This window comes from Anolis sagrei, chromosome 3 (genome assembly GCF_037176765.1).
Source record: "Anolis sagrei isolate rAnoSag1 chromosome 3, rAnoSag1.mat, whole genome shotgun sequence".
In the NCBI taxonomy this organism is placed as follows: Eukaryota; Metazoa; Chordata; class Lepidosauria; order Squamata; family Dactyloidae; genus Anolis; species Anolis sagrei.
Window position 1 is genome coordinate 274225716 of NC_090023.1, and position 27235 is coordinate 274252950.

Below are 27235 nucleotides of genomic sequence, written 5' to 3' on the forward strand. Positions count from 1 at the left end.
CACAGATGCCCCCTCCCCCTTCCCTTTTGCACCTCTCTGCACAAGGCTCCACTCTCATGTGGCCAAACCCACCTTTCTGAAGACCCCCCCCCTTTGGTCTGCTGAACTCTGAGCCAGATCGTCGGAGTCTGCATTTCCTTTCCCAGCCAGTGGCCAAAGGGGCCCTTCGTCCAGCCAGGACCTTGGGCTTTGGGAGCCCCCCCCTGGCACCACTGATCTTTCTGGGTCCAGGGAGGAAGGCAGCCCCGTTTAGGGAGGGTGCTAGGGCCAAGGCGGGCCCCTCGATGCCTCTGCTTCAGCTTGAGGCAGCTGCCCGCTGGTCACAAGGACAAAGGAAGGCCGGCACAAGGCAGAATCCAGCCATTTCCCAGAGCAGTCATTTCCCAACTGCAGGCAGGCCAAAGAGGCACCTCCGCTAGGAAAAAGGCCAACGGCCCAAAGATGCTTTATTTCCGCTTCAACAGTCCACTCCAAATGCGCAAGATCCTGCTTCACCTTCGCAGGGCAGGCCTCTTCCGTCGTCAGAAGAGGGGGGCCCCAGAGACCCCTCTCCAGGGGGAGGGGAGAGGGGAGGGGTCTTAAGCACCAGGCTGGCTTCAGGAGCCTCCTTTGGGGGGGGGGGAGCTGCTGTGCACTGGACACAGATCATCACTTTTGCCAAGAGAAATGTCTCCCCCTCCCCAATAGTCTCACAGAGGAGCATCCTCCCCTGCCCCCCCATCCCGCTCTCTCTCTCTCTCTCTGTGCCAGGATTCCTCAGAGGAAGCGGCTGCTTCCTGGCGGAGTGACGTCCAGCGATAACCGGACAGCCGGACGGAGAGGGGAAGCGCTTGGCCCTCTGGCCGGCCCATTGTCTTGCACCGCACCAGTGTCCAGAGGGAGGGGCGCACTCTGTCCCGGACCCCATGCCTATACCCCCCCCCCCCCCAGGGCCACTCAACCTCCCTCCTGGGGGATGGGGGTGTTGCAGTTGCCGTGGTAGAGCTTGACGGGCCCCTGGTCGCAGCGGAAGTATTGCTCGAAGACGCCCTCGTAGCCGTGGAGGCGCCACCAGGTGCAGAGCTGCCGGTTCCATGCGCAGGGCAGGCTGTGGAAGAGGGCCGGGTGCTCCATGCCGGCCAGCGTGAAGAAGTCCTGTCGCCCAGGTGGCCCCGGAAGTGGTAGCGCTGGGCCAGCGCACGCAGGGCGGGCCTCCTCCAGCAGGCCGTTGTACAGCCCCGAGTTGCGCATGGCTGACAAGTCCAGCAGCAGCACCCCCGCTGTTGAAGCCTGGAAGACCCTCCGGGGGCGGGTCCCCCACTCGCGTCCCTGGGTTCTCCTTCCGGAACTGCCAGAAGAGGTGCCTGCGCATGGGGTGGGGGGGAAGAAAAAGAGAGAGGGTATGCAATGGAGGAAGGGGAGGGGGCAACACTGCACACAGAACAGACCACATCAAAGACACTCTGCGTGGAGTGCAGGTGCTTACCTACAAAGCCCTGAACAGTTTGGGACCCGTCTACCTGCATGACCACATCTCCGTATATGAACCCACACGTTCCCTTCGATCATCTGGAGAGGTCCTGCTCTCGATCCCACCTGCGTCGCAAGCGCAATTGGGGGGACGAGGGACAGGGCCTTCTCCGTGGTGGCCCCCAACTCTGGAACTCTCTCCCCAAGGACATCAGACAAGCCCCAACATTGGCAGTCTTTAGGAAGAGCTTGAAGACATGGTGGTTGTTCCAGCGTTCCTTCCCAGAATAGGAAACTCCCAGCATCATGTCCCAATTGCACTATACTAGAGATTAAGATTGTCTGCACACCGCACCTATCTCCAAAAACCTATCCATCTCACCTGTCATGTTCAGCATTTTGAAATTTTAATCATTACATTTGGCCCGGCCTTAGTTTTAAATGTGTCATGGTGTTACTGTCTAATGTTTATTGCTACTGTTTTATGAATTTATTGTTGTATTGTTATGCTCTTGTTTTATTGACACCAGAGGGGCACTCCAAGGGCCAGAGACCGCTCAAAGGACATCTGATCAGCTACCAAACTCACAAATTTTGTATTTTGTCTGTTTGTTTGCTTCCTTCTGTTAGAAATGTAATATAACTGACTGTTTGCCCTGACCTTGGCCTCTTGTAAGCCGCACCGAGTCCTTTGGGAGATGTTAGCGGGATATAAATAAAGGATTATTATTATTATTATTATTATTATTATTATTATTATTATGGAGAAATTACACTGCTTAGCCGATATTGCACCACCTGACATCCGCCGGAAGGAGCAGCCATAGTGAAAGGACCAAGGCAGAGACATCTCCAGCTCATCCCCTGTTTGGGTATCAGCCAGCACGTCAACAACTTAAATCAAGAAATAGTTTTCTAAGATCTACAGAGACACTCGCTGGAACATCCCAGCAAGAGAGAGTCCAAAAGTGGCAGGCTCAAACCCACCGGGAAGTAGCAGCCAATAGTGAAAGGACCAAGGCAGAGACATCTCCAGCTCACCCCCTGTTTGGGTATCAGCCAGCACGTCAATGACTTAAATCAAGACATAGTTTTCTAAGATCTACAGAGACACTCGCTGGAACACCCCAGCAAGCGAGAGTCCAAAAGTGGCAGGCCCAAAACCCAGCACCTCAATCCATGGGTGATACCAGATGAGAGACTCCCCCCTCCCTGGGCACACAGAAGATGGGCGACTTGGAAGGCGCTGAACAGACTGTGCTCTGGCACCACAAGATGCCGAGCCAATCTTAAGAAATGGGGCTACAGGGTGGAATCCTCGACATGCGAGTGCGGAGAAGAACAAACCACCGACCACCTGCTGCAATGCACCCTGAGCCCTGCCACATGCACCATGGAGGACCTTCTTGCGGCAACACCAGAGGCACTCCAAGTGGCCAGATACTGGTCAAAGGACATTTAACCAAATACCAAATTTGCAAAATCTGTGTGGTCTTTCTTTCTTTCTTTTTTTTTCTTTTTCTTTTTAATCTCTGTGTTTGTTTTGCTCTGTTAGAATTGTAATACAATGGTTGCTGATGACACGATAAATAAATAAATAAATAAATTATTATTATTATTATTTAGGGGTAATGGTCTGCAAAGGAAAAGGCTGGATAATGAGCAATGCAGGCGGGGGTTCATGGCGGAGGGTTTCCAGGATTTGAAGCAGGTCAACGAGGGGCTGAAAACCAATCGCACTCGAGATGAACACCTGACTGCAGAAATGTCAGAAGAGTTTTGCAATTTGGAACAGAGGAAGACTGGGTGGTCAAATAGAGGCCCCCAATTCTGCTTGAACAAGGGAAGCAAGTCTGGACATCCCTTTCTGCAATTATTATTATTATTTTGTATCAAAAGCATGGCATAAATTAGTATAAAACCAATAAAAATGGAAGGAGTGCAGGTGGCTAAATATCTTTGGACCAAAAACGGGCAACAGCAACAGCATTGTCTGTAGCCTCCAACAATTCCTCCTCTGTCCATGAGGCAGGGCACAATGGACAAGCGCACAGATGCGGAGTGGCCTGCTTTGCTCCGCAGTCACACAAGGTGTGGAATTCTTTTAGGTTGTGCCATTTGGCCAGTTCGTCTTTTGATCTGGGACAACACTGTGTTGCTACTAAGAGGTTGCAACGTACTTTATCTAAGTTGCTGTAAGGTTCAAGGCTGTTTGTGCTACAGCTGTTTCAGTTAATTGAAGAGTTAATTGAGGGTATTATTTTCATGTGTATAAAGATAGCTACTGTGTGTTTAGTTCTTTGCCATTGTGCCTTTATGCTATTGTGCATCTATACCTGTGTGCCATTCTGCCTTGTGTAAGCCGGGGACGATGCTGCAGATGTCCTGCGACGACACAGCCATGAGAAGAGGACAAGGATTCCTGCTTATCTCAGCTGAGTAGTGATATCTCTCAGAAGATATTGTTTCATGTTACTTTTGTGGAAACAGTAATCCTGCTATTTTGTTTTGTATGCTGCCAATACTACAATATTTTCTTTTCTACTTTAAGCTGAAGTCTCGTGTGTTTTTCTTTTATGAGCCATTTCATCACACACACAGTTAACTGGGCTAGAGTCAATCTGCATGCTACTCATGCTAACGCATGACACACTGCACACAGAACAGACCACATTCAAAGACACCACGATGCTGCTCTCTGCGTGGAGCGCTCTTTAGGAGGGAATGGCCTGCAAAGGAAAAGGCTGGATAATGAGCAAGGCAGGCAGGGCTTCATGGCGGAGGGTTTTCTAAACAGCAGGATAGACAGGATTTGAAGCACATCAGATAGAGGCCAAAAACGTATTGTACTTGGGATGACCACCTGACTGCAAAAACGTCAAAAGAGTTTTTGCAATTTGGGACAGAGGAAGACTGGGTGGTCAAGTGGGCTCAAAATAGAGGCCCCCAATTCAGCTTATTATTTATTTATTTATTTATTTATTTGCTTTATTTCTATACCGCATTTTTCAGCCTAATTCGGCGACTCAATGCGGTTTACACAGTACAAATTATCATAACAATAACAAGTGGTTAAAACACATCATATGCAACAGACAAAACAACCATCAATTATCCTATCAACGCCTCAATAAAATCAGAATCCGTTCTCATAATCCTTATACCATTTCCTATGTTTGATTATACCGTCTTCCTGTGTTCAGTTGCACTGTTTAGCCGAACGCTTGTTCATAGAGCCACGTCTTGACCTTCCTCCGGAACGCCAGCAACGAAGGGGCCTGCCTGATGTCTACAGGTAGGGCATTCCATAGCCGAGGGGCCACCACCGAGAAGGCCCTGTCCCTCGTCCCCGCCAGACGCGCTTGTGACGCAGGCGGGACCGAAAACAGGGCCTCCCCGGACGATCTTAATGTCCTAGTCGGTTCATAGGTGGAGACGCGTTTGGAGAGGTAAGTGGGGCCAGAACCGTTTAGGGCTTTATAAGCTAAAGGCAGCACCTTGAATTGTGCCCGGTAGCAGATTGGCAGCCAGTGGAGTTGGCTCAACAGAGGAGTGGTGTGCTCCCTGAGTGCCGCTCCCGTTAGCAGCCTGGCTGCCGAACGCTGGACCATCTGAAGCTTCCGGGCAGTCTTCAAGGGCAACCCCACGTAGAGCGCGTTGCAGTAATCTATGCGTGATGTAACCAGAGCGTGGACTACCGTGGCCAAGTCAGACTTCCCAAGGTACGGGCGCAGCTGGCGCACAAGTTTTAATTGTGCAAATGCTCCCCTGGTCACTGCCGAAACCTGGGGTTCCAAGCTTAGCGAAGAGTCCAGGGTCACACCCAAGCTGCGAGCTTGAAAAAGGGACGCAGGTCTGGACATTGCTTTCCGTAATGCTTGGAAAGAGGTGTTTGTAAGGGGCTCTGCTTGACACCAGAGAGGGAGGGGGGGGGGGCTCCCAAGAAGGAAGCGCAAAGGCAGGCCTAGAGAATGATGCGAACATGAGCTCAATGCTGGGACATGCGCTCCTATGTGGTGGTCCTGCAAAAAAGCGTTCCTCGAGGGAACACTGGGCTCAGCCAGATATTTATTTATTTACTGCACTTGTAGACCGCCGTTCTCAGCCCTAGGGCGACTCACGGCAGTGTACAACATATAAAAACAAATTACAATATAGGCAATATCATAAACGACAATAACAACATCACTACCAATAATACCATTACACTAAATGATTCGCGACGTCTCATCATAGAATCACAATCCAATCTCGTTTTCCATATTCCGTTCCAATCATCATTGCCAATTGTTGTAGCACTTAGTCAAACGCCTTCTCAAACAACCATGTCTTTAGTCTCTTGCGGAATGTCATAAGGGAGGGCGCCTGTCTGATGTCAGCAGGGAGGGTGTTCCACAGCCGGGGGGCCACCACCGAGAAGGCCCTCTCCCTCGTCCCCGCCAGGCGTGCCTGTGAGGCAGGCGGGATCAAGAGAAGGGCCACCCCAGATGATCTCAAAGTCCTCGTGGGCTCATAGGCTGAGATGCGGTCAGAAAGGTATTTTGGGTATTATGATGCTGAGAGGCACTGCGGAGGTCACAATCCTGGGCTGTTAACTAGAAAGGCAGCATGAGGGTCACAGCAATAGGTGAACCCCACCATGAGAAAGTGCAGAAAGGCCAACGAGGAAGGGAAAGGAAAGGAAGCCATGGCAGAGCAACACCGCCAGGGATCAACGGTTCTTGCAGAGTGCTGTCTGGCCAATGGCAGAGGCGTAGGGTGTCCTGGCAGCCCTGCAGAGTTCTGAGCTTCTGAGTTCTTCTGAGTTCTTGTAAGTAACCGATGCCTGTTTATTTGTCCTTTGTTGTTATGTGAGTAATACATACACATGTTTATCCCCCTTTGAGACATACTCTAGCCACCTGTATTTTCCCTATAGATCCACTGTCCCATTGTATAAAACACCCGAGGAGGGATTACTATTGTGAAGAACTCGATGTCTCATATATCCACCTGAGGAAGACTCCAGTCGAAACCGGTCGTAGATGTGGATATTCAAAAATTTTCTAAAGCAAGGGATCCTATGCCCTGAAGAGAAGTTGGTTTTACACCAAGAAAGACTCTTTACATTACGCTTACTCTAAAGCAAGGGATCTTATGCCCTGAAGACAAGTTGTCTTTACACCAAAAGACTCTTTATGTTATGTCTGTGTAATCTTTGTAAACAACTGGTTGTTGTTCATTATATACTGGGTTATGCCTATACCATTTGGTGAATATTGTAATATACAAACTGTTAGGCAATATCGGCCATTGTCATTTATGTACCACAACTTTTAGTGGATTTGTGTTTTTTGTTTAGCCCTGCAGAGGAGCCATGATGGACCCCAGCCCAAGAGAGAAGGGAAGGGGCAAAAGGGCCCTTCAAAACGCAGGGAGGGAGGGGGCCCTGCCCTAAGGGAGCGCATTGCAAGCCAAGCAGATGAACCCCAGAAACGTGGAATTGGAAGAGACCCCAAGGGCCATCCAGTCCAACCCTTTCCTTTCTGCCAGGCGGGAAAAGCACAACCAGAGCCTCCTCAACAGATGGCCAATGGCTCTCAAAGAAATCCCCCCTCCCAATTTCACACAAGGGGGAGAGAAAAGGGTGGGCAACGCACACATGCCTTGGACCCCCCCCCCTTTGGTCACTTGCCTTGTGTGTGCGTGGGAGAGGGGTTCCGTCAGAGGGCTCTTCCTGTTTGCAGGCTGATGCAGAGGGGGAAGGTGTGTCTGTGTGCATGAGTCTGTGCAGAGCCCCCTTTCCGCACAGAAAGAAGGCAGGAGTCCACAACGTTTTGCTCCGGAGAGCCCAGGCCGGTGCTCTCACTGGGTCCCAATCTTTCCCCTGCAAGGCTCGGTGCCCCTCTCCCACGGAGTCAGCATTTCTGCCCCACACCTGGGGTGTGTGTGTGTGTGTGTGTGCCACCTACCTGTAGACAGGCTGCATCTCGTGGGCGATGCCGATGACGGCTCCTTCAGGGAAGCGGTCAAACTCTTCAAAGAGCTCCTGGATGCTGGCCCGGTACTCCACGTCCAGGTCCACCAGGATCAGCCGGGAGATCTCTGGGGGGCAAAGGAGGGGCAGAGGTGAAGAGGGAGACCCCCCGGCACGTCTGGCCAGAGGCAGGGAAGGGCCCTGGCCTTGGATGTGCTGAGTGCCATCCATAAACACTCTTGTGCTGCGTCGTTATTTCATGTTGCATGTTTGCACCACAACCTCTAATGGCTTCACTTGGGGGGGGGGGGGGCATATCCGCACCATACTACAAATACAGTCTAACCCCACTTGGACTGCCTTGGCTCAGTGCAATGCATAAGAAAACAATGCAATGTACAGGAAGACAGTTCACCTTGTCACCTGCCTGTTATCAGTTGGAAGCCCCTCCCCCCAGAGAGAGGGGGCCAGGAAGACAGTTCCACCTTGTCTCCTGTACTATGCTAATTATATTATATTATATGTTGCATATACATATAATATTTATAATATTACAATACAATATAACACTAATAACAATACAATACCATTATATATTTTATAATACTTGCAATATTGCTAATAATATTACAATATAATGATATAGAACAATATAGTATTATATAATACTGATATTGTGCTATGCTAATAATATAATATATAGTTTGTGTGTGTGTGTGTGTGTGTACATATATCTGCTCTGAGTCCTCTTCGGGGTGAGAAGGGCGGCATATAAAGGTCGTAAATAAATACATAAATAAATAAATATAATCCTGGGGGCCCAGATTGTAATCCCGATTGCCACCTAGTGGCTGTTTCAGGCATTGGCACAAATCTATGGTGCGTCGTTTACAATGGGTTCTGCAGAAGATGCTTCAGGTCTTCAGCCTTCTCTGCTAAAGAGTATTTGCAGAGCTATGTGTCCCAGGATCCCACAGCATTCAGCCACCATATCAATACCTTGGTGAGATGTGTCTTTAGAGCGCTCTGGAGCAGACCTGGCCAATGGCAGAGGCGGAGGGGGGTCCTGGCAGCCCTGCAAAGGAGCCATGCTGGATCACAGGGCCCATCATTCCCAGGGACAGGGAGCCACCCACCTGTGGGCATGACGCGGTGCATGGCGACCGAGAGGAAGAAGATGGCATCGCTGTAGTAGGTCCCTGCGCCAGCGCTGAAGAGCTCCTGCATGGGGCCGATGACCGGGAGCAACTTCTCCACCAGGGGCTCCACGTCATGGAAGACCACCTGTGGGGGGGGGGGTCAGAGGTCAAGAGAAGAAGCTTCAATGGGGAGGGCCCAAGGCTGGCAATACATGGCTGCGGTTGTCATGAATACATATATGATATATGTGAGAGCCGTTCAGCAGTGGAACTCTCTGCCCCGGAGGGAGTGTGGTGGAGGCTCCTTCTTTGGAAGCTTTTAAGCATAGGCTGGATGGCCATCTGTCAGGGGTGATTTGAATGCAATATTCCTGCTTCTGGCAGAATGGGGTTGGACTGGATAAAGGCCCATGAGGTCTCTTCCAACTCTTTGATTCTATGATTCTATATGCTTTGAATGGAATTGTATGAAAGACAAATGAATGGCAGCTAATAATAATTTTGAAGACACAGTTCTGAAGGTTGCGGTCTGGAAAACAGCTACACTCAGGAACTGTCATTAAAAGTTGCTCAACTGCTGACATTGATAAGAACCGTGACAACGATGAACTGTTGAACTTTTGGGGGGAAACAAGGTGTTTACATTAATCAGAGACAACGGCTCTTCAAGTTAAGGAAACGTTTACAGGGTTCCTTACATTAGAAGGAAGTCAACACAAGCTCCTTTCGTTTACCAACTCCAATTAAGGAGAGTCAACATCTGTCCGGGAACTGAGAGGAAGTCAGGATGCTTCAGGCTGGAAAAACATCTGTCATTCATTTACACCTTTGGAACAACATCAGCCAAAAATATTCCCATACAAGACTGAATATAATAATTCTCAAGTGTGACAGAGAGCGGAGCTGTTAACCGCCACGCTCTGCTCCTTGGGAAGGATACAATATTCCTGCTTCTTGGCAGAATGGGGTTGGACTGGATGATGGCCCAGGAGGGCTCTTCCCATTCTTGGATTCTAGGATTCTAAGGAGAGAGATGGTGTATGCATGTGGGAGTGGATCTGCAATGGAACGCAGCCTGGCTTCATCTCAGTTCCCGGACAGATGTTGACTCTCCTTAATTGGAGTTGGTAAACATAAGGAGCTTGTGTTGACTTCCTTCTTAATGTAAGCAACCTTGTAAACATTTCCTTAAGAGCCATTGCCACTGATTAATGTAAACACATTCCCCCATGCGTACGCCATCTCTCTCTTTAGAATCCTAGAATCCAAGAGTGGGAAGAGCCCTCCTGGGCCATCCTCCAGTCCAACCCCATTCTGCCAAGAAGCAGGAATATTGTATCCTTCCCAAAGAGCAGAGTGTGGCGGGATGTTTCAGGCTCCTCACCTGCTGGGGTCTGCTCCTTGGGAAGGTGAGAGGAGGTGTAGGCCTGCGGGACTGGCAGCCACAGGTGCAGGCGAATCGTCAGGAGAGAATGCTTCCACTGGGACATGGCCAGGAAGCTCGGAAAACCTACAACCACTCCGCCTGCTTTCTTCCCCGGGGGGGTGTCGTCCACCTGCTGGGAGGGCTTGGGGGAGGGGTCTGTTCCCTGGAGGGCGGTGGCCAAGCGGAGAGGGGGTTGCTCCCTTCCTCCCTCCCTCCCTCCCTCCCTCCCTTCCTTCCTCCTGGGCTGGGTGGCCCTTGGGGCTCCCTTCCCCCTCCGTCTTTGGGGGTGTGGGGTCTCACCTGGTGTGGGAAGGGGGCTCCGTGGAGGGCTTCCCGGGCGAGGCGTGCGGCGACCTCCCTGCTGGGGGCGTCGGTGAGGAGGTGGAGCACGAGGGCGGTGCCAGGGGGCGGGGCCCCCTTCCGGGCCAAGGACCGCAGCGCCGCCCCCGCCCGCCCCACCAGCCCCCCCGCGCGACCCTCCGCCCGCGCCAGAACACAGCCCACGTGCACCGAGGGAGAGGAGGGGGAGGGAGAAGGGGAGGGGCCCCGCCAGGGAGAAGAAGAGCCCCCCCCCGCGTAGTAGAGCCCCAGCGCCACCGCCAGAGACGCCGCCGCCGCCAGCACGCACGGACGGGGCAGCCCGCACGGCGCCATCCCGGAAGCAGGGCGCTGAGGAAGGGAGGCACGCCCCCCGACGACACCCAGCCAATAGGGGGCCCCGCTGCTCGCCACGCCCACAGGAGAAGGCGGGGCTTAGGGAACACCACGGAGAAGGAGGCCGCCATTGGATAAACGGGCTGAGGCAGGCCACGCCCCCAGCCTACACGCAGCCAATAAAGGGCACAGCTTCTTGCCACGCCCACAGGAGAAGGCGGGGCTTAGAGAAGACGAAGGAGAAGGAGCCCGCCATTGGAGGACGGGCGGAGGGAGGCCACGCCCCCAGCCTACACGCAGCCAATAGGGGGCCCCGCTGCTGGACGCGCCCACAGGAGAAGGCACGGCTTAGCGAAGCCCATGAAGAAGGAGGCCGCCATTGGAGGACGGGTGGAGAGGCCACGCCCCCGTCCGACACGCAGCCAATGAGGAACAGGAGGAGGGCTCCGCTGCTGGCCACGCCCACAGTAGAAGGCGTGGCTTAGAGAAGACCAAAGCGAAGGAGGCCGCCATTGGATAAACGGGCTGAGGGAGGCCACGCCCCCGGTCTACACACAGCCAATGCGGTCCAGAAGGGCCCCGCTAATGGCCACACCCACAGGAGGCGGGGCTTAGAGAAGACCAAGAAGAAGGAGGCCGCCATTGGAGAACGGGCAGAGGGAGGCCACGCCCCCAGTGTACACGCAGCCAATGCGGACCAGAAGGGCCCCGCTGCTGGCCACGCCCCCGGCAGACACACAACCAATGAGGAGCAGCAGCGAGGGAAGGCCGGGCTTAGAGAAGCGCCCGGAAGAGGAGCCTGCCTGCCTGCCTGCCTGGCTGAGGGGGCCCCCTAGCGGGGCGGCAGGGGAAGGGCGGTGACGTATCCCGCGTGACGTAGAGCAGAAAGCAACTCCAATGGGCGCTGAACTATCCACTAACATTAGAATCATAGAATCAAAGAGTGGGAAGAGACCTCCTGGGCCATCATCCAGTCCAACCCCATTCCGCCAAATCACCCCTGACAGATGGCCATCCAGCCTCTGCTTCAAAGCTTCCAAAGAAGGAGCCTCCACCACACTCCCTCCGGGGCAGAGAGTTCCACTGCTGAACGGCTCTCACAGTCAGGAAGTTCTTCCTCATGTTCAGGTGGAACCTCTTCTCTTGTAGTTTGAAGCCATTGTTCCATTGCGTCCTAGTCTCCAGGGAAGCAGAAAACAAGCTTGCTCCCTCCTCCTCCTCCCTGTGGCTTCCTCTCACATATTTATACATGGCTATAATCATATCTCCTCTCAGCCTTCTCTTCTTCAGGCTAAACATGCCCAGCTCCTTAAGCCACTCCTCATAGGGCTTGTTCTCCAGACCCTTGATCTGCTCCCTCCTCCCTGTGGCTTCCTCTCACATATTTATCCATGGCCCTCATCATATCCCCTCTCAGCCTTCTCTTCTTCAGGCTAAACATGCCCAGCTCCTTAAGCCGCTCCTCATAGGGCTTGTTCTCCAGACCCGTGATCTGCTCCCTCCTCCCTGTGGCTTCCTCTCACATATTTATCCATGGCCCTCATCATATCCCCTCTCATCCTTCTCTTCTTCAGGCTAAACATGCCCAGCTCCTTAAGCCACTCTTCATAGGGCTTGTTCTCCAGACCCTTGATCAGTTGTGTCGCCCTCCTCTGGATACATTCCAGCTTAGAGTCAATATCTCTCTTGAATTGTGGTGCCCAGAATTGGACACAATATTCCAGATGTGGTCTAACCAAAGCAGAATAGAGCATGGGGAGCATGACTTCCCTAGATCTAGACACTATGCTCCTCTTGATGCAGGCCAAAATCCCATTGGCTTTTTTTGCCGCCACATCACATTCCTGGCTCATGTTCTCCTTCCTCCCCACGAGGACTCCAAGATCTTTTTCACACGTACTGCTCTCGAGCCAGGCCTCATCGTCCCCCATTCTGTATCTTTGCATTTCATTTTTTCTGCCAAAGTGCAGAAATAATAAAAACTAAACACAACCAATAAAATATAAAACCAGAAATAAAATAATAAATATAATATATAAATTTATAATAAATACAAATATATAAATCCACAAATAAATAAATAAAATATAAATCTTGTTAAAAAAGCTGTCCGGTCTCATGGTTTAACCCAGAGGTCCTCAAACTTTCTAAACAGAGGGCCAGGTCACAGTCCTTCAAACTGTTGGAGGGCCAGATTATAATTTGAAGAAAAAAAATGAATGAATTCCTATGCACTTTGCATGCCTTCTTTGTAGTGCAAAAAACCCCACTTTAAAACAATACAATAATTAAAATGAAGAACAATTTTAACAAATACAAACTTATTAGTATTTCAATGGGAAGTGTGGGCCTCCTTTTGGCTGATGGGGTAGGATTGTTGTTGTTGTTGTTGTTGTTGTGTGCTTTCAAGGCGTTTCAGACTTAGGTTGACCCTGAGTGAGGGCCGGGTAAATGACCTTGGAGGGCCACATCCAGCCCCCGGGCCTTAGTTTGAGGACCCCTGGTTTAGTCGTTTCGATGTCCTATGTCCATTACTCTGCATTTGCAAAAAAAAAAAGGCCAGGTCTTGACTTTTCCCCGGAATGTTAAAAGGGAGGGGGCCAATCTGATATCTATAGGGAGGGCGTTCCACAGCTGAGGGGCCACCACCGAGAAGGTCCTGTCTCTCATCTCCGCCAAACGTACTTGTAACGAAGGCGGCAATGAGGGTAGGGCTACCCCAGATGATCTTAAGGTCCTAGATTATTCATAAGGGGAGATGCATTTAAATAGGTAAGTTGGGCCAGAAACTTTCTGGCACCCCTCCCCTCCCCAGGGAGACGGAGAGAGAGAGAGCACTCCTTGGCGAAACAGTTCCTGGGAAGGGAAGGGGCCTGGGAAGGCTTAGGAAAGAGACCCAGAGGGTGACGCAGTAGTGAAAGAGGCCAATGCAATGCAGGGCCACATCCAGAGGCTCTGAATGCCCGGATAGGTGGAGGGAAGTCACACTGTCATGCCTTCACAATAGTCCTATGCATGACTGAACATGAGCCAGTGGTGTGATGCAGCAGCTCAAAAGGCCAGTGCGATCCTGGGCTGCCTGCTGTGCAAGGAGTGGAATGCCCAGGTGGAGAGGAGTCACAGCCCTTCTTTCCCAGAATCCTATCCCTGCACCCCACCCTGGGCCAAGCCTCTCCAGGAAAGGGGTCTTCTTCCCTGGAGGCTTTTCAACAGAGGCTGGATGGGCCTCTCTTGGGGGTGTTTGGCTTGTGGACCAGCAGAGGAGGGCGGGTTGGAGGGCCCCCTGGAGGATTCCCCCTTCCCTGCCTCTCAGTCCATCCTGCAGGAAGTTCTTTTATTTATTTTGTTGGTTGCCCAAGTGGTGTGTTTATGACACCTCTCACTCTGAGCCGTGCATCACACTCAAAATTAATAGCATTCAAAAAGTTTGTATTCTGGCAAGTGAATTAGGTGGTTTCCTCTGAATGCATGCTCCTACCCCCCCCCCCCCGGATCCCCTCCAAGGATTCCCCCAAACACCACAGAACACAACACACAGCAACTCCCCCTCCCCCAAATTCTCTGAAGTGGGCAAAGAGAGGGCAAGAGAGGATGTCTAATGAAAGCAGCCTTTATGTATAAAAAGGGGAGGGGGATGGGGAAGGGGGCTCCATACACAGAGGGGGGGAGGGGCACAGGGAGGAAGAGGAGGGCCCCCTCACTCCGGCCCCGAGGGCCCTTCACGGCTTGTGGGGGGCCTCCGGAGGCTGGAAGCGCTTCAGCTTCTCGGGGTTATTGGAAGCCATTTGTGAAAAGTCCCGGAAGATGTCCTGGTAGGTCTCATCCCCTGCGGAGGAGGAAGAGGAAGGGCATCAGGAGAGGGGGAGGGGCCTAGGGGTCAAGGACACCCCCCACCCACCCTTCTGCAGTCTGTGCGGCCACAACAGGGTTCTGTTCGTGGGGCCTCGGAAATATGGAAGCTGCATTCCCTCAAAGCAGCTCAGGCCTACAACACCCCCCCCCCCCCCGCCTGACCCCAATCCATAAGCCAGGCCGAAAGCAAGTGGGCCAAAGGCCAGGGAGGCCAGCAGCAGCCCCCTCCGTGTCCTGGCCCCTCTTCTTCCACGACCCCCCTACATCGACGACTGGCTTCTCCCATTTGGAAGGCATGCATTGCTCAGTCTCAACACTAAGAAGGGAAGAGGGAACTCAGGCCTGTCTTTCTGGGGAAGGGCACCCCTGTCCCCTCCTCTGACCCCCCCCCCCACTCCAAAAAGGCAACTGAAAGAGAACGCGAGGCAGACTCTACCTGAGGCGAGGCCCTCGCAGGCAGGCAGCCAGGCAGGAAAGCTCAGAGTTAGAAGAAAGGCAAGGCAAGCAGAACGGAAAAGAGAAAAGCAGCAGCAGCCCCTGGCACAACCCCCCCCCCCACAGAAAGGAAAGAGCCCCCAAAGTCCCTGGAAGGGGCCCAGCTAGGCAGGGAGAAGTGGAGGCCGGGGAGGGGGGTCTCCTGAGCAGCAAAACTGAGGTATTTGAGGAGGGATGGAGGTCTGCCTCCCCCTAATGGCAACTCAAGAGTGGCATGGGGTGCAAGTCAACAGCCCTTCTTCCCCATGCCCCCTCCCCCCCCCCCCCCCAGGAAAGACCCTAACCCTAACCCTGAGCCACCACATCCCTCAGTGAGGGTCCACCCGGTGCTTTTCTTGTGCAGAGGGCATTTGTGCCATGGAGAAGCCAGGACCCTTGGCCAGGGAGAAGAAGGAAGGGGGGCTTCAGAGACCGGCCTCTGAAACTGGGAGCAGCAAAGGGACCAGTCCCCTGGAAACAGTCCCTGGGGGGACCGGGGGGGGGGGGCACTCCCTTGTCTTTGGATGCAATTTTTTGGCAGCTCAAAATGGAAGGAGAAAACCCTGACCAAAATCATGGCAACAATAACCACAATAAGAAAACTAAAGTGCCCTTGGATTCCACACTACATTCAAGGGTATCACCCTCTAGAAACATTCAAAGTACTCTCTGAGGTTCCCCCACCCTCTTTCCTTACACACAGAAAAAGGGGGGCTGCTCTGAGGAGGAAGAGGAAGAAGAGGGGGGAGGGGGGAGTGTGCCAGGCCCTCCTCCAGCAACACAAGGCCCCCAGGGGCCTCCCTAAAGGAGTGCGTCCCAAAGAGCGCCCCACCTCTGGAGACCAAAAGCTGCAAGTGTCTCCCTCAGGACAAAGAAGGTCTGCAAGAGACGCCAGCCAGAGCTTGCCATGGCCAGACCCAGAGCCCCAGGGGGGCAGAGAGAGACCCCTGGGCCCCAGAAGGTGGGCCTTCCACCCCTGCACTCCTCCAAAAGCCCCCTCGCTCCGCTGCCAGCACATTGGGCGCAGCACCCTGAAGGCCTGGGGGAGGGGGGCGCCACGGCTTTGAAGGCCCTCCCTTTTCCTGGTCAAGCCTAAGGGAGTGGGGCCCAGACTGGGAAGCCAGCGGTCAGCTCTCGCGGGCCCTCCAACCTCCAGGACCCCCGAGGCAGCAGTGTGCCAAAGGGATACGATACCTGGGAGGGGCGGACCCCTTGCTCCAGAGGAAGCCAACTTCCAGGGGTGGGGGTGTCAAAAGTAAGGGGAGGCCCACCCCTCCCGTCACCACCTGACCCCCACCCACGCCTCCTGCCCCGGCCTAAGGAGCTAAGCCTGGTCGAGCTGCAGGCTAATGAACTCCTGCATGCAAGTCCGGTACTGCATCTCGGTGTGGGTGTTGGGGGCCTGACCTGGCTGGCCGTACAGCCCTTCCGACTCCCGCATCTCTTCGTTCATCCGGGCCAGGCGTAGTCTGCGGAGAGAAGCGTCACGTCAGTGGGAGGAAGCCAGGGAGGGGGGCAAAGGCAGCCCCAAAAGAGGCCGTAATACCCCAAACCCCTTCTTGCCCTCTCCACAAGGACCCCGTGGGACCCCTCCCTTCAGGAGACACACAGCTCAATTCATGAGAGGAAGGAAGGGTGCTGTGCGCAGAGCACGGTCCCATCCCGAAGCCAAGGGGCCTGCCAAGGAAAGCCCAGGAGAGGGGGCTTTGAGGAGGGGCTGCACACACGGCCCAGAAGAGCTGGTGCTTCTCTTGACCTCGGGCGCAGGCCATGCAGGGTGTGTGAGGGTCCCGAGAGCCACCCCAATCCAAGGCTGTCACCCAGAGGACGACACTCACAGGGTGACGATGTCTGCGTTGGCGGCTTCTATGGCCACACTCAGGGGGTCTTTCCCGTCTTCGTCCGTGGCGTGTTGATTGGCGCCCCGCTTCAGGAACAAGCAGACCTGCCTGTTCAAAGGAAGGGCCACACATGGCAAGGGGCCCAGAGCAAAATTGATGCGGGGGGAGAGAGGGGGTCACCCACAAGGGATCCAACCCAGCAATGGACACGCAAGGGAAGGCCAGGCACCCGAGGAGGCCGAGGGCTGCAAGCCCCTTCAGGGAAAGCCTGCCAAGTTCCCATCACAAGCTGGTTGAGAGGGAGGGCCCAGGGGGGCTCCGGAGAACCCAAGGCCACTTGCTCACTCACCCCGTGTGCCCAAGGACCGTGGCGTGGTGCAGGGGGCCCCTGCCGTGGGCATCCCTGAGGTTGACGTTGGCCCCGTTCTGGAGCAGGAACTCACACGTGACCAAGGAGCCCTGCCAAGGGGAAGGAGGACGGTGAAGGGCTTCAGAGCAGAGCCACAGGGAGAGCACCCCCCCCCCCCCGGTCCCCCTTGGCCTACGCTGGCCACAGAAGGTCAGGCAGGTGAGCACTCACCCCGCGGACGGCCTGGATCAGAGGTGTGGCCTGGTTCTCCTCCGCGTTGACCCAGTTGACGCCTGCGCCATGGGCCAGGGCCTCTGCCATGCGGGGCAGGCTCTTCTCGTAGGCGGCCTGGTAGAGCTCCTGCCCCGCCAGGAAACGCTCCGCGTCCAGCGAGGAGGAGGAGGAGGAGGAAGAGGAGGCACCGGCCGCAGGGCTGTGGGCAGCAGGGGCGGGGGCTGCAGGGCGCTCCCCCCCTGGAAGCAAAAAGCAAGAGAGTTCCTTGCAGCCTCTTCCCCTCAGCAGATGAGCCAAAGCCCCCCCACCCCACATACACAAGGGCCAGGCTATAGTCCCCCATTCACAAATTCTTCAGAGTTGCAGGGACCGTGCAAGTCTCTTGCTCCAACCCCACCACCCACCCTGGAGCCCACACCCCTCTCACACACCTCCTAGAGCAGAGGTTCTCATCCTGTGGGTCCCTCGCCACGTGTTTTGGCCTACAACTCCCAGAAGCCCCAGCCAGTTTACCAGCTATTAGGATGTCTGGGAGTTGAAGGCCAAAACATGGGGAGGGACCCACAGGCTGAGAACCACTGCCTTAGAGCCAAGAGGTTCTCCTGTAATGCTGAGGTGGAACTTCTCGCCATTGGAATGCTCCGGTTTGCGGAAGACAACCATGCTCTGAGATCAGAGTGAAGAGAGGGGCCAGAAAGGCAGATCCACCTTGCCTCCAGTGTCAGTGGTTGGGAGCCCCCCCCCCACTCCAGCACCAACTGCTGCTCTGAGATCGGAATGAAGAGAGGGGCCATGAAGACAGATCCATCTTGTCTCCTGCACTATGTTTATGATATAATAATAATATAATAGATATACATATAATACCAATAATATTATAATGTAATACAATATAATACTAATAATGGTATTATTATTATGTTTTATATTACATGTAATATTACTAATAATATTACAGTATAATGGTATAGTACAGTGTTTCTCAACCTTCCTAATGCCGCGACCTCTTAACACAGTTCCTCATGTTGTGGTGACCCCCAACCATACCATTATTTTGCTTCTTCATAACTGTAATTTTGCTCCTGTTTTGAATGGTAATGCAATTATCTGATAAGCAGGATGTATTTTCGCTGGACAAAATTTGGCACAAATACCTGATTTGTGCCCAAATTTGAATAGTGGTGGGATTGGGAGGAGGGGAGGTTGATTGATTTTGTCACTTGGGAGTTGGAATTGTTGGGATTTATAGTTCACCTACAATCTGAACTCCATCAATGATGGAATTGAACCAAACTTGGCACACAACACTCCCAAGACCAGGAGAAAGTACTGGAAGGGTTTGTTGGGCATTGACCTTGAGTTTGGAGTTGTAGTTCACCTCCATCCAGACAGCACTGTGGACTCAAATAATGATGGATCTGGACCACACTTGGCACGAATACTCAATATGCCCAAATGTAATGTAAATATCTGATATGCAGGATGTATTTTCATTCACTGGACCAAATTTGACACCAATACCCAATATGCCCAAATTTGAATACTGGTCGGGTTGGGGATTGATTTTGTCTTTGGGAAGTTGTAGTTGCTGGGATTTACAGTTCACCTACAATCAAAGAGCATTCTGAATTCCACCAACGATGGAACTGAATCAAACTTGGCACACAGAACTCCCATGACCAATAGAAAATACCAGAAGAGTTTGATAGGCATTGACCTTGGGTTTTGTAGTTTGCCTACATCCAAACAGCACTGTGGACTCAAACAATGATGGATCTGGACCAAACTTGGCACAAGCATTCAATATGCCCAAATATGAACACAGATGGAGTTTGGGGGAAATAGACCTTGACATTTGGGAGTTGTAGTTGCTGGGATTTATAATTCACCTAAAATTACAGAGCATTCTGAACACCACTAATGATAGAATTGGGTCAGACTTTCCACACAGAACCCCCATGACCAACAGAAAATACTGTGTTTCCTGATGGTCTTTGGAAACCCCTCTTACACCCCCTGGCAACCCCCTCAGGGGTCCCGACCCCCAGGTTGAGAACCACTGGTATAGTACAATTGATGTATAATGTTAATATTGTGCTATGGTAATAATATAATATATTGTATTTACTTTTTACTTGGAAGCCACTCTGAGTCCCCTTTGGAGTGGGCAGGGCGGCATATAATTGTCATAAATAAATAAACAAACCCTCCTCAGCCCTGAAATGGTCCCTGAGACAAGAAGTCTGGTCAGGGCAGGAATCAGCCGCAGGCCCCTTCTTCCTACCTGGCTCCTGCAAGGCTCCTGCAGGCAAGGTTGCGGCCGGGTGCCCTCTGTTGTCGTCCACACTGGGATGGAACCCACTTTCACTGCTTTGCACTGTTTCAAGAAAGAGGAGCCCTTAGGAGACCGGGAGGGCTGAGGTGGACTTTTCACCCAACCAACACAGAGACACAAGCGCAGGCAGGCAGGCAATGGACACAAAGCCAAGCTCCCTGGATCTGCCTCACTCAGGCACCGCCCCTCGTCCCCCGCATCCTTGCCAAAAGGGCCAGCCGCAAGCGATCTGAGCCAAGCAGAGTCCAAACTGCTCCTTCTCTGACGGGCGGACAGATGGATCAACGGTTAAAGCATTGGAGCCGGTGGTTGGAGGACACAGAAATGGCCGGAACAGCAGCGGGCGAGTGGGCAGGCGGGCAGCGGGGAGAAGCGCCCCGAGAGCGGTACTTACTGCTGCGCATCTTTGAGGAGGCATCAAAGTAGGAGAAGAGCGAGTCTAGCTCATCGGGGCAGAAGAGAGACTCCCGCCTGGCCTGGTCACTACTTAAGCCAACCACTGGGGCATGCAATTAGCAAAGCGCAGCGCAAGGGGTGGGAGGAAGGAAGGAAGGAAGGCCGTGAAGAGGAGGAGGAGGAGGAAAATGGGAAGGAAACCAGCTGGTTAGTAGGCGGCAGAGCATCCAGAGTGACCCATGCACCCACCCCAATGGCCCCCACTGAGTCTCCCCAGTTGCCCACCCTGGAACGCCAGCCCTCCTCCCTCTCCCTTCCCAGCCTCCTGTCTGTCCAGAGCCTTGGCCGCTGCCTCTTCCCATTCCCTGGAAAGACCCCCAGGCTCCTCCTCAGGCGCCCTTCCTCCAAGCAGGCATCTCAAGAGAGAGAGAGAGAGGCAGAAAGACAAGAAGAGAGAAAGAGAGAGAAGGAGAAGGCAGTGGGTGGGGCTCCTTTCTCCCCCAAAGCCCAAGGTGTGTGGGGAGGAGGGAGGGGGGTACCTTTCAGGTGTGCCTCCCCTTCCTCCTCCTCCTGCTGCTGCTGCTCCTTCCCAGGGCCAGGCGGGGGCTCCTCAGGGGCGCTCTGCGGTTGGGGCTCCTCTAGCCTGGGCCGCGGGGGAGGCCTCCCTCCTGGTCCAGCAGGGGCAGCCGGGCGCCTGGCCACGAACCTCTTAGCCACGTATTTGGCCCGGATGTACTCCTCCTTCTCCTGCCTGGGCACATAGGGAAAGAAAGGCCCCCTGAGACACTGGGGCCTCTGCTGAGAAGCCCCTGCCCCATGCAACAAGTGGGAGAGGGAGGGTGGGGGCTCAGGCTCTTCTGCCCAGAGAGGGTGGGTTGTAAACAAAGTTTTATTATTATCTGCATGAAAATGAGTGATTTGACATTGTGCATTGCCATGGATGCACAGCGACTCCTTTCCCGGCCCTTAAACGACCTCTGTGCTGCCCAGGCAAATGCTGAAGCAAATGTCTTGGTAAAGTACCAGAGGCAGAAACTAAGATTCCAAACTAATGAGCTAATACAGTTATCTCTGTGGTCCAAGATGCCATAGGACCTGCCATAGGTTTTAGTGCGTCATGTGTTACTGTTTTGTTTATTGCTTTGTTTACGAGTTATTTATTGTCTGTATTGCTGTGTTGTTTTTATTGATGTATTGGGCTCGGCCTCTTGTAAGCCGCACCGGGTCCTCCGGGAGATGGTAGCGGGGTATAAATTAAGGTTTATTATTATTATCTTCTCTAGGAACGTTCAAAAAGAACCTTAAAACCCAGCTCTTTCGCTGCGCCTTTGGCGAGTAGGTGCACAATATGACATCAATGCACCCCTCAACGCTCTTCCCACTGGAGTACACAACCTCCAAATGGGAAGTTTAGCTTCACAACGAGGTATGTTTTACTAGTTCCCTGCAGATAACTTGCTCCTATTTTTATCTCATGAGAGTCTTAGAATTGTTTTATCCTGTAAATGTGGCTCACCCACTGTTATTGTGATTGTGCCTATTGGAATGTTATTTTATGACTGTGCTTATATATTTTTTCTTGATGTAATTTGATGATGTTGTTTATTGTTTATGCTCTGGTTTTATTTTGTTGTAATATGTTGTCCAGGCTTGGACCCATGTAAGCCGCTCCGAGTCCCCATCGGGGAGATGGTGGCGGGGTATAAATAAAGATTATTTATTTACTTATTATTATCATCTCCGGCTTCCACCTTCAAAACGTATTAGGGATCCGGCCGGCACTCTGCCCTCTTGCCGAGGCCCCGGGCTGCCTAGGTTTCCACAGAGAAGGCTCACATGGGAAGCGGCACCAAGGAAAGGCGCGGCATTCTCAGGAGAGGAGTGTGCATGGATGGGGTGAGTGGGTGGATTGGAAGTCGCGTGGCTCCGCGATGGACCACCTGGCACAGAAAAGGGAGCCATTACCTGTCGCTTCCTGGCAGAGGCTTCTTGGCAGCGGATTCCTTGAGGTTTGCTTCGTAAATCCTGTTTATGACATCGTTCCCCAATTCGCACATCAGCTGCAAGGGAGAGAATCGTGGAACCCTGGAGTTGGAAGGGGCCCCCAAGGGCTATGCAGCCCACCCCCTTTCTATTACAAATGAAGCACACCACCCAAGCCCTCCTGACACAAAGTGACAAAGGGCCCAGGGACCAGAGCCAGGACTCCCCCTCCTTCACAGCCACCGGTGTCCCCTTCCATGCCAGAGAGGGGGTGTCAGTGCAGCCTTGGGCCCCACAGGGAAGCTGCCCGTCCACCCGCCCCCTGCCCCAGCCCTTCCCAACCCCCTTGTCCCACCTTGAGGAGCTCCGGCTCCCATGAATCCAGCGTCAGGGACCTGACTTTGGAGAAATGGACGCCAAGGCTCCTGGCGAGAGATGGGGAGGAGAGGGACCCGTGAGTGAGGTGGGAGGTGGGGAAGGGGGCAAAGCCTTGAGCAAGAAGCAGCCAGCCTCCTCCCACTCCCGGGGGAGGACCCACCCACCTGTGGATGCCGGAGCACTCGATGCAGAGGGTGATGCCCAGGTTGATGCTGGCCCACCGCGGGTCCGCCAGGCCGCAGTCGCAGCAGAGCGCATTGCCCGCAATGCTCTGGACCCTCTGGAGGGAGCTCTCCCCTTTCAGCAGCTTCTCCTTGGACTCTGCGCCAGGCTCAGGGCTCCCTGCCAAAGGGGCCAGCTTCCTCTCCCCCTTGCGAAAGAAGAACGAGGGCACGGGGCACCATCAATGGCGGCCCGCAGGTGCGTGTGGAAGGTGGACAAGCCCTGCCTTCAGCACACCTGCTGGGCCCAGGCCTCTTTGGCCACTTCCTCTTGTCAAGGCCTTTGCTTTGCCCAGCATGTCCCAGCAAGGGCTCCCTGCCTGCCACTCACCCGCCCCTTCAGGAAAGGCCATTCCACACCAAAGGAGGCCAAACTGGCAAGAGAGACCTCAGGCCTTTGGGGGCTGACCAGCCCATTGGCTGCTCTTACCCCGCTCCCCACCACCACCTGAAGAGGACCAGGCTGGAGACCCTGCCTGAGTTGAGAGAAGCCCCCTCCCTGCCTTCCCCACAAAGACACCCCCCCCCCCCGCACTCACCTCGGTCTCTTCCCCTTTCTCCCGGTAAGCGGTGGCGATACTGGTCTGCACGGCCTTGATCCAGGCTTGGCGCAGCTTCTCCGAGTCTGCCTGGAGGATGCAGCTCCTGCCAAGGGAGAGTGCCTGATGGGGCCCAGTTCAGGGGTACAGACCCACCCTGAGATTGGATTGCTGTTTTCCCACACAAACTAAGACAAAAGGGTCTGTGGAGCTCTTTCGAACACCGGCATTCTCATATTTCATTCAGCCTGTCTCCAAAGCAGGACCTGGGCCAAGCTCCTGGCTGTGGGCCAACTCTCCATTTCACATTTGGAAGCCAGGCTTGAGGGGGGGGGGGGGGGGGGGAGGCCAGCTGCTGTGCCACCGGGAAAGGAAGCCTCACCACAAGGCAGCACCCCACAAGCAGACCCCCAGCGCCCCTCCCCCAAACCCCCCCCCCCTTGGCCCGAGATGCAGCACCTGGGACCAGGAGGTGGGCCCACAACCACCAGAAGAAAGACCCCCCCTCCTGCCCGCTCTGTCCTCACTTGGTGGGAGAGACCACCTCGAAGCAGAAGCGGCGTTCAATGTCCTCGCAGTGCTTGACGGTGCAGAGCCGCAGGTCTTCCACCACAACAGTGGGATTGTCCTGAGGGGAGAAGGCGAGGATGGATGGATGGATGGAAGAGGTGGGTGCGGGGCTGCAAGCGTGGGACCCCCACTCCCACAATCCTTGGCTTTACCTCTCGACCACCCCCTAAATGAAGAGGAGGTGGGAGGGAGGGATGCTGCCAGAAGAGTCTTTCATCACTGACCTTAAACTTCTTCTGGTAGACCAGCTGGTTGTTTTGGATGGAGAACCAGCGCCTGCACAAGGAGCAAAAAAGGGCACACAAGGAATGGACAAGGCGGTCAGTCAGCAAACAGGCTGCAAGGACCCCTCCGAGATGTTTTGGAGGGATCCCTTGGGGGGCTCCCCCAGCCCGGCTCCTGTTGAGCCTCTTCCCAGCACGAGGAGGAATCCCACAGGGTTCCTCAAAGAAGTTCTCTACCATACTTGGGGTGGGGGGTGGTGTGGACCATAACCCCCTCCATCACTGGCACAATTCCTGACCCAGGGAAGAGAGGCTGGCTCCCTTGCCTCCAAATGCAATGGAGGGCTCCTCTAAAGAAGGCAGGGAGGGAGAGCAACCCTCTGGATCTCTGGCAGCAGAGAGGGCACCAGGCAGCCAAGTATTGGGGCCAGTCTGGAGTGGGAAGCGCCCAGGCAGCCCCATGGGCAATGCACTCCTTTGCAGAAGAGATGCCTTGGCCTGGCTCCCAACAAGGAGGGAGAACTCAGCCATGAAGGTCCAGCCACCCCCCACCCCCCATGCACAAACACACCCACGTGCCTCCAAAATGCCATGTAGAAAACTCACAAGCCCCTCGGAAAAGGGGTTTTCGGTCCATGGATGCTCTGGGGCTCAATGCTTGCTGGAGAACCCCCTCCCCCAGGGCCTGGAGGCAGGAGAAGCCCCCCCCCCCCCCCCCAGTCCACCTACCGGCAAACCTCATGGGGCTCTCAAAAGCCCACTCCTCCCCACCCCCCACCACCATCAGCAGCACTCTTTGGGGAGAGGGCAGTAAGAGGCGAGTCCTCTGGAGCACCACACCTCCCTTGGGATAGTACAATATAATAATATGTAATACTGATACTGTACTGTGCTAATAATATAATATATTGTATGTTTATATATCTTGTAAGCCGCTCTGAGTCCCCTTTGGGGTGAGAAGGGCAGTATTTAAATGTTGTAAATAAACAAATAAATAAATGGGGGCCCCTCCCTCTCTGCTTCCCTGCAGAGCTGATGTCCGAACCGAGAGAGCAGCAGGCATTTGTCTAGAGAGCACATGGGGACAAATGGTGTCCTGTTTCCCCCATCTCAAGGTGTTCTGCTTGAGATCCATCTCCTTTTTAAAACCTGAGACCTAATACTCTTTGTGAGCCTTACCAGAACATCCTAGGCATTTTCTCTCCTGTTTCCTACCATAGGCTTAGGGCCCTACAGTTCAGGGGTTCTCAACCTGTGGGTCGCGACCCCTTTGGGGGTTGAATGGCCGTTTACGGGGGGTCGCTGCTTCACCTCCTTTGGGTACAAAAAGAGGCTCCTCTTCTTGCTCTTCCTCTAGTGGCGTGGGGTGAAGAGGCGTCACGGGCAAAGGCGCCTCTTTCTTATCTTTCCTTCTTTCTTTCTTCCTCTCTTTTCCTCTTTCCCTTGTGACCCTCTCTCCTTCCTTTTCTCTTTCCCCCTCTTTCTCCTCCCTTCTCTCCTCTCTTTATTTTCTCAGCCTCAGAGGAAGGCAATGGTGACAACACAATCGGGCTGAGAAAACCCTGATGGTTTTGGCCTAAGATTTCCACAAGCCAGGTTTGCTTTGAAGTCACATCAGAGCAGCCTCCCCCTAATGAAGAGAGCTTCTCACCCACATCCCTCTTCAAGCCTTTGCAAACTCATCTCTCCTCTAAAGCATATACCAGCAGTCCCCAAGTTACACACAAGAGAGATTCTGGAGCTTTGTTCTTAAGCTGAATTTGTATGTAAGCCAGAATGGGTACGTTTCTTAAGTGTAACTCCAGCCATCTATAATTACATAGATCACAACCAGACACAGTGAAGACATCTACCCTTGCGCTATGCTACTCTGCTGCTGAGTACGCATGCCCCATGTAGAAGACATCTCACCACGCTAAAACAGTGGATGTGGCTCTGAATGAGACATGCCGCATTATCACGGATGTCTGCGCCCTACACCACTGGAGAAATTACACTGCTTAGCCGGTATTGCACCAACTGACATCTGCCGGGAGGTAGCAGCCAATAGTGAAAGGACCAAGGCAGTGACATCTCCAGCTCATCCCGTTTGGGTATCAGCCAGCATGTCAACGACTTAAATCAAGAAATAGTTTTCTAAGATCTACAGAGACACTCGCTGGAACACCCCAGTAAGCGAGAGTCCAAAAGTGGCAGGCTCAAACCCAGAACCTCAATCAGTGAAAGACTCCCCCCTGGGCACACAGAACACTGGGAAACTTGGAAGGCGCTGAACAGACTGCGCTCTGGCACCACGAGATGCAGAGCCAACCTCAAGAAATGGGGCCACAAAGTGGAATCCTCGACATGCGAGTGTGGAGAAGAGCCAACCACTGACCACCTGCTGCAATGCACCCCGAGCCCTGCCACATGATGCACAAGGGAGGACCTTCTTGCAGCAACACCAGAGGCACTCCAAGGGGCCAGATACTGGTCAAAGGACATTTAATCCACTACCAAGCTTGCAAACTCTGTGTCTTTTGTATGTTTGTTTGTTTGTTCTGTCAAAAAATGCAATACAACTGTTTGGTTGCCTGACACGATAAATTAATTATGCTCAATTTGTAACAATGAAAATACATCCTGCATATCAGATATTTACATTGTGATTCATAACAGGAGCCAAATCACAGTTATGAGGTAGCAACAAAAATGTTATGGTTGGGGGCCACCACAACAGGAAGGAACTGTATTAAGGGGTCACGGCATTAGGAAGGATGGGTACCACTGCTATAGCGAGATAGGCTGCATTCAACTCTGCTCCTGAGAGCAAAGATTCCTACAGGCTGCTGCTTTGGAGAAAGACTATCAACGAGGACCACACACAACACGCATCATTTCACGGCAGAAAGGCACACGCCTCGCGCTGTTAGTGGCGGGCCCACTCTCAAGCCAGAGGCTGCGGCTGCTGCTGCTTTGTGAAAAGGCTCCCTCTGCGCTGGGTGCGAGGCAAGAGGGCGCCCGCCGGCCATCAAAGCTAACTGGGGCCCAGCCATGAGAGGAGAAGCGGCTCTTCACTGGGCCTGAAGCAGGAAGGAGGGCAAGAGGAGGAGGAGGCAGGGGAAGGCAGGGCGGCCAGGCAAGGTGCCAGAGGCAGCGCTCGGGAGCCCCAGCATGTGTGGGTCCCCTGGCAAGGGGTCACTGAGCCCAGTTCCAATGGGAGGGGGTGGGAGGAG

At 53.6% G+C, this 27235-nt stretch overlaps 2 protein-coding genes across 4 annotated transcripts in view; both read right to left on the minus strand.

The window, feature by feature from the left end:
- Positions 1 to 850: 850 nt before the first annotated feature.
- Positions 851 to 10650, minus strand: XXYLT1 (xyloside xylosyltransferase 1). The gene is given in 7 exon segments (XM_067466192.1): positions 851 to 1136; positions 1139 to 1184; positions 1186 to 1257; positions 1259 to 1343; positions 7401 to 7533; positions 8542 to 8689; positions 10271 to 10650. Coding segments are annotated over 7 exon segments (1038 nt in total). The 5' UTR covers positions 10625 to 10650; the 3' UTR covers positions 851 to 936.
- Positions 10651 to 14218: 3568 nt separating this feature from the next.
- The window catches only part of ACAP2 (ArfGAP with coiled-coil, ankyrin repeat and PH domains 2), a 28869-nt gene continuing 15852 nt past the window's right edge, over positions 14219 to 27235 (minus strand). The window contains exons 11-24 of one of the 3 annotated variants that reach the window (XM_060767198.2): positions 24021 to 24072; positions 23754 to 23854; positions 23227 to 23332; positions 22631 to 22836; positions 22444 to 22513; positions 22071 to 22165; positions 20645 to 20856; positions 20104 to 20208; positions 19659 to 19751; positions 17372 to 17613; positions 17141 to 17250; positions 16789 to 16899; positions 16358 to 16419; positions 14219 to 14450 (exon numbers count right to left, since the gene is read on the minus strand). In XM_060767198.2, the coding sequence (XP_060623181.2) occupies positions 14344 to 14450; positions 16358 to 16419; positions 16789 to 16899; positions 17141 to 17250; positions 17372 to 17613; positions 19659 to 19751; positions 20104 to 20208; positions 20645 to 20856; positions 22071 to 22165; positions 22444 to 22513; positions 22631 to 22836; positions 23227 to 23332; positions 23754 to 23854; positions 24021 to 24072 (1672 nt within the window). In that variant the 3' untranslated portion in view covers positions 14219 to 14343. Of the gene's footprint in view, positions 14451 to 14912; positions 16420 to 16788; positions 16900 to 17140; positions 17251 to 17371; positions 17614 to 19658; positions 19752 to 20103; positions 20209 to 20644; positions 20857 to 22070; positions 22166 to 22443; positions 22514 to 22630; positions 22837 to 23226; positions 23333 to 23753; positions 23855 to 24020; positions 24073 to 27235 lie in introns of all 3 variants that reach the window. The other 2 variants (XR_009630988.2, XM_060767199.2) reach the window with 2 other exon arrangements.